Genomic DNA, 16,173 nt, shown 5'->3' with positions numbered 1-16,173 from the left:
TGGCATGTCATTGGTACTATAGCAATCATAACTTGTCAAAAGAACCAATAATATTTTCCAACTAGTAAAAATATGTAGCCGCCGACTTATCCGCTGACCACTGTAATATTTAAATGACCGTAAAATTTTAAGGACCGGTAGTTTATAATAAATCTAGACGGTACGTAAACTGTCGAAAAATTGTTAGCGGAGCGTTTAATTATTATTGCAAACTCGTACCATTTTTATATTTTATAATGTTTATTTTAATTTATATAAAAACTATAAAAACCGTTAATAGTTTAACGATTACAATCTAGTATTATTATAAACTAACAGTGTTTACATTTCTGGTATACCTTATAACACAAGATTATACAACTTTGTAACCAATAGGGATAGTTAATTTTCATGTGCCTAATTCCTGTTTATAATTCATCTCGTAAAGAAAATTATCATGAGGAAACCTGCATGTCAGAAAAATTTGACACCATCGACGAGCATTCGAACAGCGTGGTGAAATAATCTTCAAACCCTCTCATCCAAAAAATATAGAAGACATTTACTATAAATAGTATTATCATATCCTTTAAATTAATCAATATAAATATAAATATATAAATCAACATCGTTTAAAGTACCTATTGATCGTAATATCCTTAACAGCACAATAATCTTGAAGAAAGCCTCACAAATGACCGTGTCTTAACGCGTAAGAAAAAGTAGAATTATCTCCAATAACACAAATAATCGTATCGTATAAAGAGTAATGGGTTATGATTGGTCGCTATCGTACGGTCAGCAGCGAGCAGGCCCGAGGCGACAACGGTACCGTCGGTAAATTACACGACCGTGTCGAGGTTACGTTGATGAGCGGTAGCGGGTTATGTTTCATTCAGTACGAGTGGCTGGAATGCTACTATTTAAACATTTATGCGATATTAAATAATGTATAGGAGAAATACGCTCATTGTTAATGGTCTCATATAATTTATGTCGGTATGTTTATTGTACCTGTGATCATTTTATGCTAAATTCTCTTTTAACACTAATATGTATATTGTAAAATTTAATAACCGTAGTTCATCTTCCAAAACTGTAGACTACATCATGTCATAATAAAGCTCTTGTTTTTCCGTGGAGTGGGGGCATGTTGATTAGAATAACATGTATAAGTATAACACATTGTCATGATTGCATGTTATCTTTATAACTAAAACGTCAAATTAAAATATGTATTAATTTTACGGTATCACTTACTTTTATTTCACGATCATGTTTTACGTTTAATTACGAGTTTGTACTTATAGAGTAGCTCTATTGACGCTGAAATGACACTCCCAGTGGAAATGATAGTTTCTGGAAATTACGAAAATAATATCATATTTATTAAATTAATTCATTTTTATTTATTGTTTAATATTCAATATGAGATTACAACGATATATATTTTTTTTACTCATATGTTTTATAATGATATTTCTTTTTCACGTCAATTATTGTAATTGTTTATTTTTTGTAAGTGAATATTATTCTTAATGAGAAATAAAGATCTTTAACCCGATTCATTGTACATACATAAATAAATCTGTGTTGTATTATAAACTAGCTGTGCCCGCGAAATCGTGCGCGTTTGAATTTAATAAAAAAGCGTGTCTTTATTATTATTTTACGTATAATTTTATATTCTAAAATAAAAATAGTTAGTAAGTTACTCAATAGTAAAATAAAATATAGTAAAATATCCGCCAGTGAAAGTCCCGTCAAAATCGGTCCAGCCGTTCCAGAGATTAGCCGGTACAAACAGACAGACAGACAAAAATTGTAAAAAATGATATTTAGGTGTATGTATCGTGTATATATACATATGCATTTAGTAAAACGCGGTTATTTTAATATTACAAACAGACACTCCAATTTTAATATATGTATAGATTAAAAACTTCTTCGAAATTTAATAAATATAGAAAACGTTTTTTTAAATATCTGAATAGTCGAGTTAAGGTAGTTTCCTTAATAAAGGTTCGGATCGTAAGTGACAGCGTCCTAAGTCGTGAGGTACAAGCGTACAGACAGTAGTCTAGAACGCCCCAAGTCTAGGTGGAACGCAAACTATTATTAATGTGGAAATACATTAAATTTAACTTGACTGCTTTATAATGAATTTTTAATATTGTCTACACCGTGTAATCTATTCAATAAGTGTTATGTTGTTTAGAAACTGTGCGAATATTATTTGATTATTAATATTTAAATACTAATAGTAACGCCTGGATACACGAACTTAATGTGTTACGATGGATCCATCGGTCGCTTCACTAGCAGCCTGTTTACCGTTGAGTTATTTATGATTAATTATTTAATTTATATCGTGATTAATTATTTCTATATGATACATACATATAATATGTCGAGATAGAGTGTCGAGCTGTAAAAGAACTAAAAACAAATCAATTTTATAATAATCTTAGTGTGCGTGCTTCTGACATAAGCGAAACTCCATTCTTCTTAACATGTGTACGTGTACTTAGTAGCCAAGAGTTGGCCACAATTTTTTGACTCTTTTACAGTTTAACAGCCGAGATGGCCTAGTGGTTAGAACGCGTATATCTTAATCGATGATTGCGGGTTCAAAGCAAGGCAAGCACCACTGAAATTTCATGTGCTTAATTTGTGTTGATAATTCATCTCGTTCTCGGCGGTGAAGGAAAACATCGTGTGGAAACCTGCATATGTCTAATTTCAACGCAATTCTGCCACATGTGAATCCACCAGCCCGCATTGGCGCAGCGTCGTTAAATATGCTCCTAACCTTCTCCTCAAAGGGAGAGGAGATACAATACGATATAAATAATCTCAGTATCTTGGTTTTCAATTTGTTGTTTACACGATGCGTAAGTTACTCAACAAAAACAGTTAAATTACAATAATCGTCGCGTCGGGAATCGAATCGGCAACGGGGTCGGTGCATTAGTTTCAGTGTGTCGGTTGACGGATCCCGTAAGTCCATTACGGCAGTCAGTTGCGAGTTTGCAGAAGCTTAAAGTTATGACACACTATTAAAATGAGTAATTTACTCAAGTAATTTTGAGATATTAATAATACACAATACAGTTTCCTACTAATTATATTGTATAATCTATCTTTAATAACGCAATACCTATTACCTACCACCTATTAACAAATCCCTATTAACAATACCTATCAACAATACAACAAGATTATATCGATGATAAAAAAGCGTGGAGTTAATTCTTGTTGACATCCAGGCAGGTATTACATACATATATTATAATTGTATTTAACTAACATGACTGCAGTTTTAAATGTTGAAAAAGAGTACCTACTGAGTTTCTTGCCGGTTCTTCTCAATAGAATCTACATCCCGAACCGGTGGTAGCTTTACTTTAAATATTTTGTTTAATGACGATTCAAAAGTGCTTGTAAAAGCCTATTTCAATAAAGTATATTTTGATTTGATTTGAAACAATAATAAATTGTATATGTAATGCGTAAATTATCGCCGAATTTATATAATTGTTGAAACTTTAATTACACAGGAGAATATTGAGATATATGAAATGAATGAATTATAAACTCACTATATTATTAGGAACGTATTATCATACTCTTCAATACACATAGACAAAACGTGAATTTAACATCAATTTGAAAACCCGGTATCAATAGATGACGTTCATTGAAAATGTCACTTTCCTGAACCGTGCTCTTCAATATAATATTAGCTACTAATGTATGTATAGTATGGAAAAATTATCACATAAAATTATAATTTGAGGTATAGGAATACCTTATAATTTCTGCGTAAATGATTCTATATAACTTTACTGAAACAAAATTAAAGCTGACGTTTACACTTTGAACATTTCTATAATTTAAAATGAAATAATTGATTTTTCTGTTTACTATGATTAAATAAAACTAAGTTGAAATATTATTATTATTAATATAAATAAACCGTTTACTCGTAAAATGCAGGCAAACTAAACAAATTAATAGCGTAATCGTCGCAGCACGTCCGATAGTCGTGATGCCTTTGAAGTTTCTTTATTACACTAAAAGTTACTAGGGCTGTCGATTGTGACGTTTTTGTATAGATAAATCTAAAATATTTTTTACAAATATCGCAGCAAAAAGCGGCTTATTCGAGTGAAGGGTTCTGTCTTTCTTTTTAACTTCATACTGTGTTTGACTGTGATGAGTAAAATATTAAGGTCGTATATGAATTACATATACCTACGTGACGGTTCTGTCGCCAGTAGCTCACTTCGGTGGAATGCATCGTTTTTATTCGAGTAAGGTATTAAATTTTTATTATGTTCTTAATTTGAATGTACAATTGTTTGCGTTGATAGTCGTTTCTGGAGGAATGTCTGATCATTTTGCAATTTTAATTTTGTGCTATGTTTGATGCCACAGTGACGCAGTCTATGTCCAACATTTCTAAAATTAATCACTACATCTTATAAAACAAAGTCCATTTCCGACGTTGTCTGTCTAACAGACATAGAGTTTTCGCCAATGGACGGAGTGATTTATGAGGAAGGTTCCGATGTCCTATTCATCAAGGTTTCGTGTAAAATGGCTGAACATAATTGTTGAACATGTTAAAAAATTCTTGCCGACTAAGCCAATAGATATAAGTATATTGCGATATTTAATACATAGCCGGGACGGAGAGCTAGTTAGGTATATAAACCCATTGTTCGAGCCAAATAAAACCTCCTTGCTGTATACAAAATTAATTACGGCGAGACGTCATTTTTAAAAAAGACAAAATTGCGCTTGGAGACTTGGACGTCAAATAATAATACAAATTATTTTACATAAAATATTATGTTAATATGATTAAATTCATTGTTCAAGAGCAAAATACTCATATCTCCATCTTCAATCATTGGCGCGATCACCCATCAATCCAAAATATAAGTTATTCCAATAAAATTTACTCCTTAGAGATAAATTTTCCAACAGTTCTCACTGTTGCACTATTTATTTTGTATTAATACAAGGGATACTTTTTAGGGCTTGACCCTGGTTAAGCATTAATATACCGAGATATATTTTACTAGCATGCTAAATTTTTGAAGTGGGTACTTCGATAATGCATGACTATACCAGTAGAATTCCATACACAAATAATGTTTATTAAACCTGGCATTGCCAGTCACGCGAAAGTTGTCTTATTGTATTCCTTGAAAACAATGATTATTAAATGCAACAAAAGTAATCATTCGAATGAAAGCGAGGTGTAAATGTAGAATGCGGTAGGTCACGTCTGTAACGAATAACGGAACCCGACGGAATTCCGAAGCAATCGGGATAAATAACAGATTTGCAAGTTATTTATGGCAATATATTTTTAACAGACTTGTTAAAAATCTTTTAATCCATATCTTTGTTGATATATCAGCTATCGGATTACTTAATACACGTATACTGAAACTAAAAATAGTATAGTAAAGCCTGTTTATACTAAAGTATAAAACCAATAGTAGGAATATTTATTGACAGAAATCGTGCACTAGAGAAAAACAGCGTTTAGAATAATCTGTCCGACAAAAAACCTGTACCTTGCTTTTTCTTAGGAAACTATAATAGATTTATTCCTTAACAGAAAAGCCTCGTTGATCGCTTCTTATATAATTTACCTTGTACACCTTAATATGTACTTGTAGCTACATCAACGACTTATGTACTTTGGGGACACAAAAAGTTGTAATTTTCGGATTAATTTAATCTGAATTGTTGTAGCTGTTATAATCGATTTACATCGGTATAATCGTGATAATTTTATTGTTTTATTAACTTCAAATTAAAAGAAAACAATAAGCAAAGACAATTTCTCTCTCAATTGCCTACCAAGAGAAATAATCCAATTCAATGTTTGGTTTTGTTTTATTTGAAAAGCTTTTAAATCGTGCTTGAATAAGAAGAAAGAAATATATTTAACAAAATCATTTATAATAATTATCGTCTAATAAATAAATATAATGTCTGTATGTTTGTTCTCCATGCGTCCCTAAACTTCTTCTGATGAAACTTTGGCGAGGCGTTTTAATTACGCCAGCGCAAGTCTTGGTCCAAAATAAACGAGAATTTTAATTTATTTTCATTTCTTTAAACGTAAATGTTTTATATAGAACCTTATTCTATTCGTGCGAAGGTGTAGCCAGTATGTAAAAACATATAACAATATTTATATTATGTTTTTTATAAATTCAAGTCAGATATTGCGTTACAAGACGATGTTACCATAAATATTTATTTTCGAATAGAATAACATTAAATTAGTTGTTATGTTACTTACAAAGTATTTATTATTCAATTCTAATATACAAAATTTTAATTTTGATCGCTTAAAAATTACAATATTTAATGAAATATTTATAAAAAGGAATTATCTATGATATCAATATTCCCGTCAGACAAAGACATTATATTTTTATTCTGTGCACATTCAAACCGATGCGGGTCTAAGGTATGCTTTGTTGTATCTGTGGCGACATTAAAATATGCTTTATAGTTGTACGGTACTCCGGCACGACTACACCTGCTGGATTTGTTATGATTCACTGGCTTTGTATAGCTGTTTAAGTCACTACTTATTGCCTATCAATTCTACATTTATAAAAGAAATATTATTAAATGTGTAAATTTTATAAATGTAGCAAAATAATTAAATTTTTATGTCTTTTATGTTTAATTTTAAATATTCGGCATTCAGAAGCGCGAAAAAAACTGATATTTTCACATATCAGTTTTTTTTTCTTCTTTTATCGATAGTATTTATCTAAATAATAAATAAGAAAAAAAAATCAATATTTTCACATTCACGCTTCTGAATGCCTAAAGACGATATGTCTTTTTTTTCTGATGATTTTACTTTAGTTTTTTTCCGAAATAAGTCGAGTTTAATTGGTGGTAATCTGTAGCTTATATATAGGACTTAGGTAGGGGAAATAACTTTATAACATTAGCTTTTAACTTATATTTTGCAGACGTCGATTAGTGACGCACACATTAGTGATATCTAAGATATGGATGAAATTTTTTCTAAATTTCATAAAATCAAAGTACTGTTAATAAATAAGGTCGACATATTCGGAATTAAGGAAGACTATTAGAGTGGTTGCCCCAACTGAAATCAAATACTTACTCGCTTAATCGCTTTATAGCTATAATAATAAATAGAATAAAAGAGGCAGATGTTTCGTCTACCCCAGAGGAACTGACTATGACCGTGAATTACTTTCCTAGAAGCATGATAAACTTACTTGTGTGTGTGCTTTGCAAGAAATAAATAAAATGTATTTCTAATAATAAAATATATTTATCTAATGCAACCGAATTGTTGCAGATGTAATATCTAACATTTAGCCCTAAAAATGTAACAGCCCTCTCAACTTATTCCACCACGCCGCTCCATGCGTGTTGATGGATGGTACTCCATACCAAATATTTAAAGTATTCATAAGAATTTGTATATTTATCTTTAACAAGTATTATTTTCAAAGAAGGTAGATATTGTTTCATGTTAAAAATTTTAATACGAAGTTGCATACTTCGTATTTAATTGTATTGTATGATAAAAAACTGCATTGTGTGAATGGTATTTAATAAAGGCTTTTTATTGTTGCAGTGAGCTGACTCTACTGGAAGGAATGGCCAATTGTGGAGGTTGGAGCGAAGAGCCTGTATCGAAGGTATGAACATTATTATCTAATTTTATACATTTCTACTCTAGAATATGAATTGAATGGTATCTTACTTTAGTAGTCAACGATTGAGCTTCAATCAATTATTTTGAGTTGCATAGTTTTTTGAGATATCGCTTAATCGACGAAGTCCAAGACCCAAGCGCTTTCAGAGCGAACTCTGCCAATACTTTAACAGATGCAAAAACTAAAACTTCGTATGAATGATTTGTTGGTGAGATATCTGTTCTATTTTAAAAACCAGCGCTTAACCGTCACCACCAGTAGGGAATTTATTTCTTACAATCATTTTAATTAAATATATACTGTATTAGAAATGCATTAGTAACTCTATCTATATATGTTTGTTGCACTTTTATGACGAAACCACTGCACCGAAATTGATAAAATTTGCTATGAAGCAAGCTTGAACTCCAAGAAAGGACATAACCAATTACTTTTTATTTAAACACCTGACGACCAACCTCTGAAACGCGAGCAAAGCCGAGGGCGACAACTAGTAGTATAATATAAACGCAATAAACGCTATAATTTTTTACTTCTATTGACTGTAACGTGTACTGAATAGTACCTACGCTGTTTTATCAAAACCGTTATTTTAAGGTCAATATAATTGATTCTAAAACTAATTTCATAATCCCAGGTAGCGTGCCGAATGTGCGGGTATTAATCGATTTTTTCCTTATTACGTGCGTAATGAGTTTTATTAACGTTTTATGATAGGCTAATAACTATCTTTAGTTCTTTTTTTTTTGTTTACATTATGGCCTTAATTATATACTAATAAAAAAACGGTTACTCTATGAATCATGACCGCGTGGAATGGTGGCAAGAATGTTCGCAGCATTTCCTCGAAACAAACACAGGCAAATACTTTACAATACCCGCATTTCAACACGCAATTTAGGGATTGATTATGAAATTAATATTAGAATTAATTAAACTGAACTGAAAATAATAGATAATTAATTAAAATGCTTGACATTAACGACACGATTAATTTCGAGCAGTACGAGTGTTGCTAATGGCAAAAAACCAACTTCTTGCATAGTTACAAATATATATTTTTTTATTAACCACTCCGCAGACATCCTGTCCGACTTCCGTGTCTTCGTTGAATCGAAATTATGATTTGTTTTGTCTTATTGGAATGTGCATCACAATCTAAATTTAATGTTTGCACATTTACGACAAAAAGTTTGCATATCAAATTTAAAACGTCCCATTTGTCCATTATACAACGATTATCAATGTGTCAAAAAAAACAAATGCATATTTGAACCAGTACGTTTAAACATTCCTCTGTCATGAAAAGTACAATGAGGCTGATGTCTATGAGAAAGAAAAAATAGAAACTGCACCTGTATTTGCGAAAGTACTATAATACCTGCACTGATTGGATACTCCTTGAGGCCGCTGAAATTAAAATTGGGTTAAAATTGCTAAGTATAGAACAAACTTAAAATGATGATCTTGATTATTAAAATATGATTGCCTCGGTGTAAGTAACTCTTCACCCTTCTTCATCACATACACATTTATAACCTAGATAAACCATTTGGCTTATTTTTTAATTTTATAGAAAGGCAGACGGGCTAATAAGCCACTTATTGGTAAGTGGTTGTCTCCGTCCATAGAAGTTGACACTAAAAGATATGTAAACTATTTCTTAACCGCCAATGTGCCGCCAATCACACGATCTATCATGTGGGGTCTCTTGTGCCTGTAATTATCCTGGCTCACCCTTAAACCGGAACATAGAAGTACGAAGTATTGATGTTTAACGGTATAATAAACGATGAGTTTCTTTCGCCGGTTCTTCTCAGGTCAGGGTGTTTCCTTTTCCGAACCGGTGGTAGTATTTAATTTGACTATTAATAAGTAAGTGTAATGCTTCTGAATAAAGGAATTTGAGTTTGAGTTTGAGATGGGTGGTAAAGATAGACGAATTTACTCAATACCACCAAAACTGTACTTTAATGAATGAGTTTTGATAACCGCATAATATAAGGCGTTCCGTAAATAATACGCTAACAATGTCCTTGTAGTTTTGAGTTTATTGTCTCATTGTTTATCTGAATTAAATAAACCGCTCCAGTAAAGGTATGATGCGATTCCTTGAACTTAAGGCGATGTATAGTCAAGAGGTTCGTTTTAAATCTAGTTGACAATAGTCATCAATTTACAAAGGCGGTTTTGTTGTGAAACAGCTTCCTACATTTACTCTATTATAGAAAGAATTGTGTTTTTTTCTAAAGAAAGGTGATTTATGTGCTTTAATACATCAATCTGTCAGTGGAAACAATATTTAAATCGATTCTCATTATTTCAGAATTTCCCAAAGTATGGTTTGTGACCTACTGGTGGGTGGAATGAATATTGGCCTGGTTCTGCCTATGCTTATCTTGCCTGTTTGATACAGCTACAAAAACCCTCCTTGCCTTCAGTACCTCATGCATAAGTGAGGCGGAATGTGCAGCTGATTCATATTAAAAATGAATACCGAAATAAATTGGACGTATGAAAGTTATTGCGATCAAAGTAACTAAAATTTAAACTAAAGCTGTAGTTCCATCATAAACGCATCCATCTCATTCTCACAGTTATGCATTTGTCTTCATGAAAACCAAAAGTAGAGTGAAGTGTGGTTTGTTAGGTTTGTCGCGGTATACTTAATATTGGAAATAATTGTACTAAGTTGATTCAAATCAAATCAAAATATACTTTATTCAAGTAGGCTTTTACAAGCACTTTTGAATCGTCATTTAACAAACTATTTAAAGCAAAGCTACCACCGGTTCGGAATGTAGATTCTATCGAGAAGAACCAGCAAGAAACTCAGTAGTTACTCTTTTTCAACATCTAAAAATCCAGTCATGTTAGTTAAATACAATTATTTATGTATGTTATGTCTCCTGCCTGGAAGTCAACAAGCATGAACTCCACGCTATTTTATCATCAATATAATCTTGTATCGGATAATATACCTTCAAAAACTTTTATAAAATATAAATATATATTCAACCTCCTTACCAAAATCGAATACCGTTATGTATGGCCAACAGTGCCAATAATGGGTTTTAAAAATTAACAACTAACAGCAGAAGTAAAATAAAATATTTGCAATTTTCATAATAATTTTGCAAATGTCATTACTCAAGCAATTATTTTGAAGCAATACTTCCTAGTCAAAGTAACGAGAACTATTGTTTATACATAATGAAAACCCTATTGTCCGTCCGAAACATTTACGACCGCATCGCACGACCGTCGTAAAGACTTCGCTATCAGCGTGCTGGTTCCGTAATGACTATTTATGTACAATGTCTTGATCTGACCGCTTAAGAGCGTTTGCACATATACGATAACCGGAGTAAGTTTTCACTCTCGATTACTTAATTATTTAGTAGCAATAAGAAGAATGCTTTTGATGTTATTTCTTACCAAGCCCAAACCTGACTGGAATTCTCGGAAAAGAAGGCAAGGAGGCAATTTTTTTGTATAGTCTGAATAATTTGGTTCTATGAAAATATTTTTGAAATCATTTGAATTAATTCCGTAAAAAAAAAAAAAACATTTTTTTTATATATTACACGGTTTAATATAAAATCCGCCGAATTGATTTATCAGTACATTACATTACATTAGCAGCCTGTAAATTTCCCACTGCTGGGCTAAGGCCTCCCTTCCCTTTGAGGAGAAGGTTTGAAGCATATTTATCAGTTACCCTTTAATATCGTAACAGGCAATAACTTAGAATATCTGGTTGTAAATAAAATTAAAATTATGTATGTATATTAATTTATAATATTTATAATAAATTTAAATAAAATTATAATAAATTTTAGTTGTTGTTGAAAAATATAAAGACGCTCTCATGGAAACATACCCTTAGTCTGCTATTTTAAAACCCACAATGAGTAACAAAGAACAACCACAGTCCAAATTATTATGAATTATGTCCATATTTATCAACGCTTATTACTTAAAAACGAATATTGAAATTCAGTATCATAAAATATAATTATGACGGCCAAGTATTCCAGTGAAGAGAGTAGAGCCCGTGTGGCTAACATAGGAGTCGAATAAGGTTTTTTTTTTTTGTTAAATACATCCACCATTGTCAAAAATCAACGGATACTAACTTTAGGTTTACAATCTATATATTATTGTATAGAACAATACACCTCAGTTCTTCTTTTTAGTATTTGCTTTAGTACCTGAAAACTTTGCGTTAAACAGAGAAATATAGAGATATTTCTCTGATTGTTGCTTACTCTATCGTGGATCCAGTTGTGGGCATTTCAAACACAAGAGAAAAAGCCAAATATACAAAATTTAACATCGAATTGATATTGGTCGAGAGCTTGGCGTTGTGACCGTCGACGAAGCTCTAATCGGAATATTGTAAATAAAATAAAATTGGATAAGTAATTACGTGAAATAGTATTACTTGCAAACCTGATAGAAAAGTCTGAGAGCAAGAAAGCACATAAGAGAGAGATGCATATACGATTGATTGTCCAACAAGGCCCTTCGTATCGGTAAATAATGTGTTATGTAATCCACGTTTATGTGTTCACGACCTTACCATTAAACGCTATTAGAGTGACGTATTAATTGATTTCGTTTGGATGTTCGCCAGATAAGGTATCTAGATCATTTTATTTATGATCATTGTAACGAAATGTCTTTCGTTATTTATTTGCATTGCATAATTTGACTTTTTATCAATAAAACTATTTACATAGTATTTTAATTATTTATTATTTCGCGCCTTTAAGGAGACGAAAATTCTGTAGAACTTCCTTACGTGTTTATCGTGCAATTCCACGTCGGAGAGAATCAGTTAGGATCCGACCGAAACTCGGCCACGACACATGTACACTGAGCCAAATGCAGAGGAATTCGAATCCTAATTATATATAATGGTCCATTAATTTAATCAAAGTAAATTATATTTTAATAAATATATGTTGACTTACAAAATTAAATTACAAGATACTATATTAAAAGTACCCAGACCTACCTACTAAATTAATATTGTTAATATCGTTAGTATTATGGTTAATAGTATTTTTTTTAAATCTCTATTGTATATATCATCTAAATCCTGATAGTGTACAAGTGTTGGCCCATCTTAGGTGCACCCTATTCCTCAATTATCAGCAAGATGGAATGGCATTCCATCACGAGCCAAGAGACGGCAGACGCAGAACCATCGGTTTTACAAGCTTTCCAAGACCTGAGCGTAACCCTAATAACTCTGAGCTACTATTTTGATGGAAATTATAATTTTAGAACCGAAACCAGGTCCTTGCGATCAAATTGATAAGCTATCCAAATTAATAAAATGTTTAAAATGTATTTTTTCTATGTCGGACTAACTACTTGTAATGAGTTTCGAAATTTCAAAACAACACCACAATTTTCTCTGCTAATTAACTATGATGATTATTCTAATAATGGCAACCTTTCTCTTGTTTAATTCGTGTTTTGATTGCAAACGTTACGCCGAGTCTAGCATTATGATGGCGGAATACATCTGTCAAAAACGTAAGGCAATTAATAAAATGTTCACAGATTAATCTTGGGACGAAAAAAACAATAGCGCTATGAATGTTTCACATAAACTTTAAGTACAAGCAAATTAATGGATTATGACGCAAGCGGGACATAGAAATATTGTATTAAACATAACGTAAGTTGTTTAATGTAACATGATATAACAACTCATCCCAAGCGAATGGTTATTCTAGAAAAATTGTTTATTGTTTCTTGTTTTTGTCTTGTTCGAGGTAGTTATTTAGACCCAGCTCTATACTAACTATATAACGTAGATATATTGAATAGTTTTTATGTACGTTTTATTTTCTTAAGTCCATAGTAATAGGGCTTTATAATTTGCTATTGTTTTTCTTTTAAAAAGTATACGAAGCCACGGATTACCGTGTCGTGGACAGCTAAGATTTGAAGTTACTGATTTCGTTGGACATAATTATAAAGATAGTTGTTTTGATGACTTATATATCGTTGAACACGGTTATTGAGCGCTCGGATACATTAATTACCAAACGAACACATAATTACTTATGAACCACATCTATCCTCAGGCACATACCGGCTAATTTGTTCCATTCAAATGTTATAAATACTCGTATCTAATTTATTTGCGCAAGACGGCTGGCAGGAGCTGGATGCGAGTAGCCGAAGATAGATCACAGTGGCGTGCAATTGGAGACGGCTACGTCCAGCAGTGGACAAGTATGGGCCGCTGGTGTATCTAATTTAGAAACTCATTATATTATGTTATTTAAAAACATCTATCTCTCAAAAAATAAAAAAACTAAGGCGAATATTCCAGATTTCATAGTTATAACTATTTCATAATATTATTTTAGTGGAAAAAAACACGGTGTTCGTTCGTCACTACTTTCCATTATGTCAAAGATGGCGGCACGTAAATATGTTATTAACATATTCATACGTATTAATGTCTCAATCTGGTGTTTTTTATGTAAATATCTGCTATAAATAAGAATTTTTATTAAAATATGTAACAACATAAATTCTTCTGGACTTTTATTTGACAATTTGTATTAATTGCGTGTGATGTCTAGTGATATCGTCTTTCTAGAAAAATCTAAAAATTATATTCAAATGTTATACTAAGAATCTTGACTCGCTCAGAGTTTTGATCCGATTATTATTATTATTATTATATTGTTTTGCTTAATATGTTAACCTGAAACAGTAGCTATATCACAAATCAAATGAAAATATACTTTATTCAAGTAGGCTTTTACAAGCACTTTTGAATCGTCATTTAACAAACTATATTAAGTAAAGCTACCACCGGTTCGGAATGTAGATTGTACCGAGAAGAACCGGCAAGATACTCGGTAGTTACTCTTTTTCAACATCTAAAAATACAGCCATGTAAGTTAAATGTCATTATATATGCATGTAATATATCCTGCCTAGGAGTCAACAGTGGGAGTATCTACTAACTTACCTCATTAATGATACATCCCCCACTTTATGAATTAATTTTTAAAAATATGTGTAACACATAACGTTAATAGGCTTTTTTTTAAATATAATTGTTAATTACTATTTAAACATATATACATATTTAACACATTGTTATATAGCTCTATATTTATTGCTAATGACGTAAATAGAAAATGTTATCCATAATAATAATGTTATAATATCTTATGCAGGTGGATTTGAAGATGGTTACATAAAAAGCGCTGTATATAGAATTACTTATATATATTTTATAGGTTACGCTACTATATTACAAAATTAAAAACCTACTCTATTCGAGTAGGCTTTTATGAGCGTTTGAATCATAGATAATTTTACAGGATTATATAAAATGTAAAGCTACAAATTATTCGGAATGTAGATCATAAACTAATAGTTTAAATGCGAAAGTAACCCTGTCTGTTTGTCTGTTGCGCTTTCACGGCTAAATCATGGAACCGAATTTGATGAAATTTTTCATATGAAATAAACTTGAACACCAAAGAAGAACATCGGCTACATTTTTATACCAAAACGGACGATTTACAATAAGTAAATAAATTAAAATCAATAAATAATAACACGAGCCGAGGTGGCCCAGTGGTTGGAACGCGTGCATCTTAACCAATGATTTCGGGTTCAAGCCCAGGCAGGCACCACTGAATTTTCATGTGCTTGATTTGTGTTTGTAATTCATCTCGTGCTCGGCGAAGGAAAACATCGTGAGGAAACCGGCATGTGTCTAATTTCAATGAAATTCTGCCACATGTGTATTCCACCAACACGCATTGGAGCAGCGTGGTGGAATATGCTCCAAACCTTCTTCTCAAAGGGACAGGGAGCCTTAGCCCAGCAGTGGGAAATTGACAGGCTGCTAATGTAATGTAAAATATAAATAATAATACCACGCTTTTTATCATTCATATAATCTTGTGTTGAGTAATACGCCTTATTTATTACAAAAAAGTAATTACCACGTAATTATAAAAAGAATACATTTATTTTTTAATATTCTTGTTCACATATATTTTTAACGTTTAACAATGTTTAAGTCAACATTTATTATATGTGGATTTAACTATTTCTTAATTTTCACACACTTAAACATAATATAGTAAAACTTTCACTAACATACAAGTATTGTCATAGCTCCTATTGTTGACTAGAACAGGCGCTCGAATGGTATAGTCGTGATGGAAAAAATATATTAAATCTTATAATGTATGGCCCGATTGTAAGCGGGGCTTAGTAGCGGATTGCACCACTATACTTCATTTGGTGACTATACCACTAAATTTTGTGCAAGCGCGTCTAGTTAGGTAACGCCTATTCATCACAATCTACCACCCAACAGGAATATCTTAGTGTTGTTGTGTTCGGATTGTTGTGTGACGGTTTATGACTCCATGTGTTATAGTTTCTC

The 16,173-nt window shown here is 31.8% G+C and overlaps 1 protein-coding gene across 2 annotated transcripts in view; it reads left to right on the top strand.

Moving 5' to 3' along the window:
* Positions 1–16,173, top strand: part of LOC125065693 — a 149,381-nt gene that overhangs the window by 120,510 nt on the left and 12,698 nt on the right. For both annotated transcript variants that reach the window (XM_047673459.1, XM_047673460.1), the window contains one exon: positions 7,643–7,706. In XM_047673459.1, the coding sequence (XP_047529415.1) occupies positions 7,643–7,706 (64 nt within the window). The remainder of the gene's footprint in view (positions 1–7,642; positions 7,707–16,173) is intronic.

This window comes from Vanessa atalanta, chromosome 8 (genome assembly GCF_905147765.1).
Source record: "Vanessa atalanta chromosome 8, ilVanAtal1.2, whole genome shotgun sequence".
NCBI classification, from domain to species: Eukaryota; Metazoa; Arthropoda; class Insecta; order Lepidoptera; family Nymphalidae; genus Vanessa; species Vanessa atalanta.
This window is presented reverse-complemented; position numbering and strand designations above follow the sequence as displayed.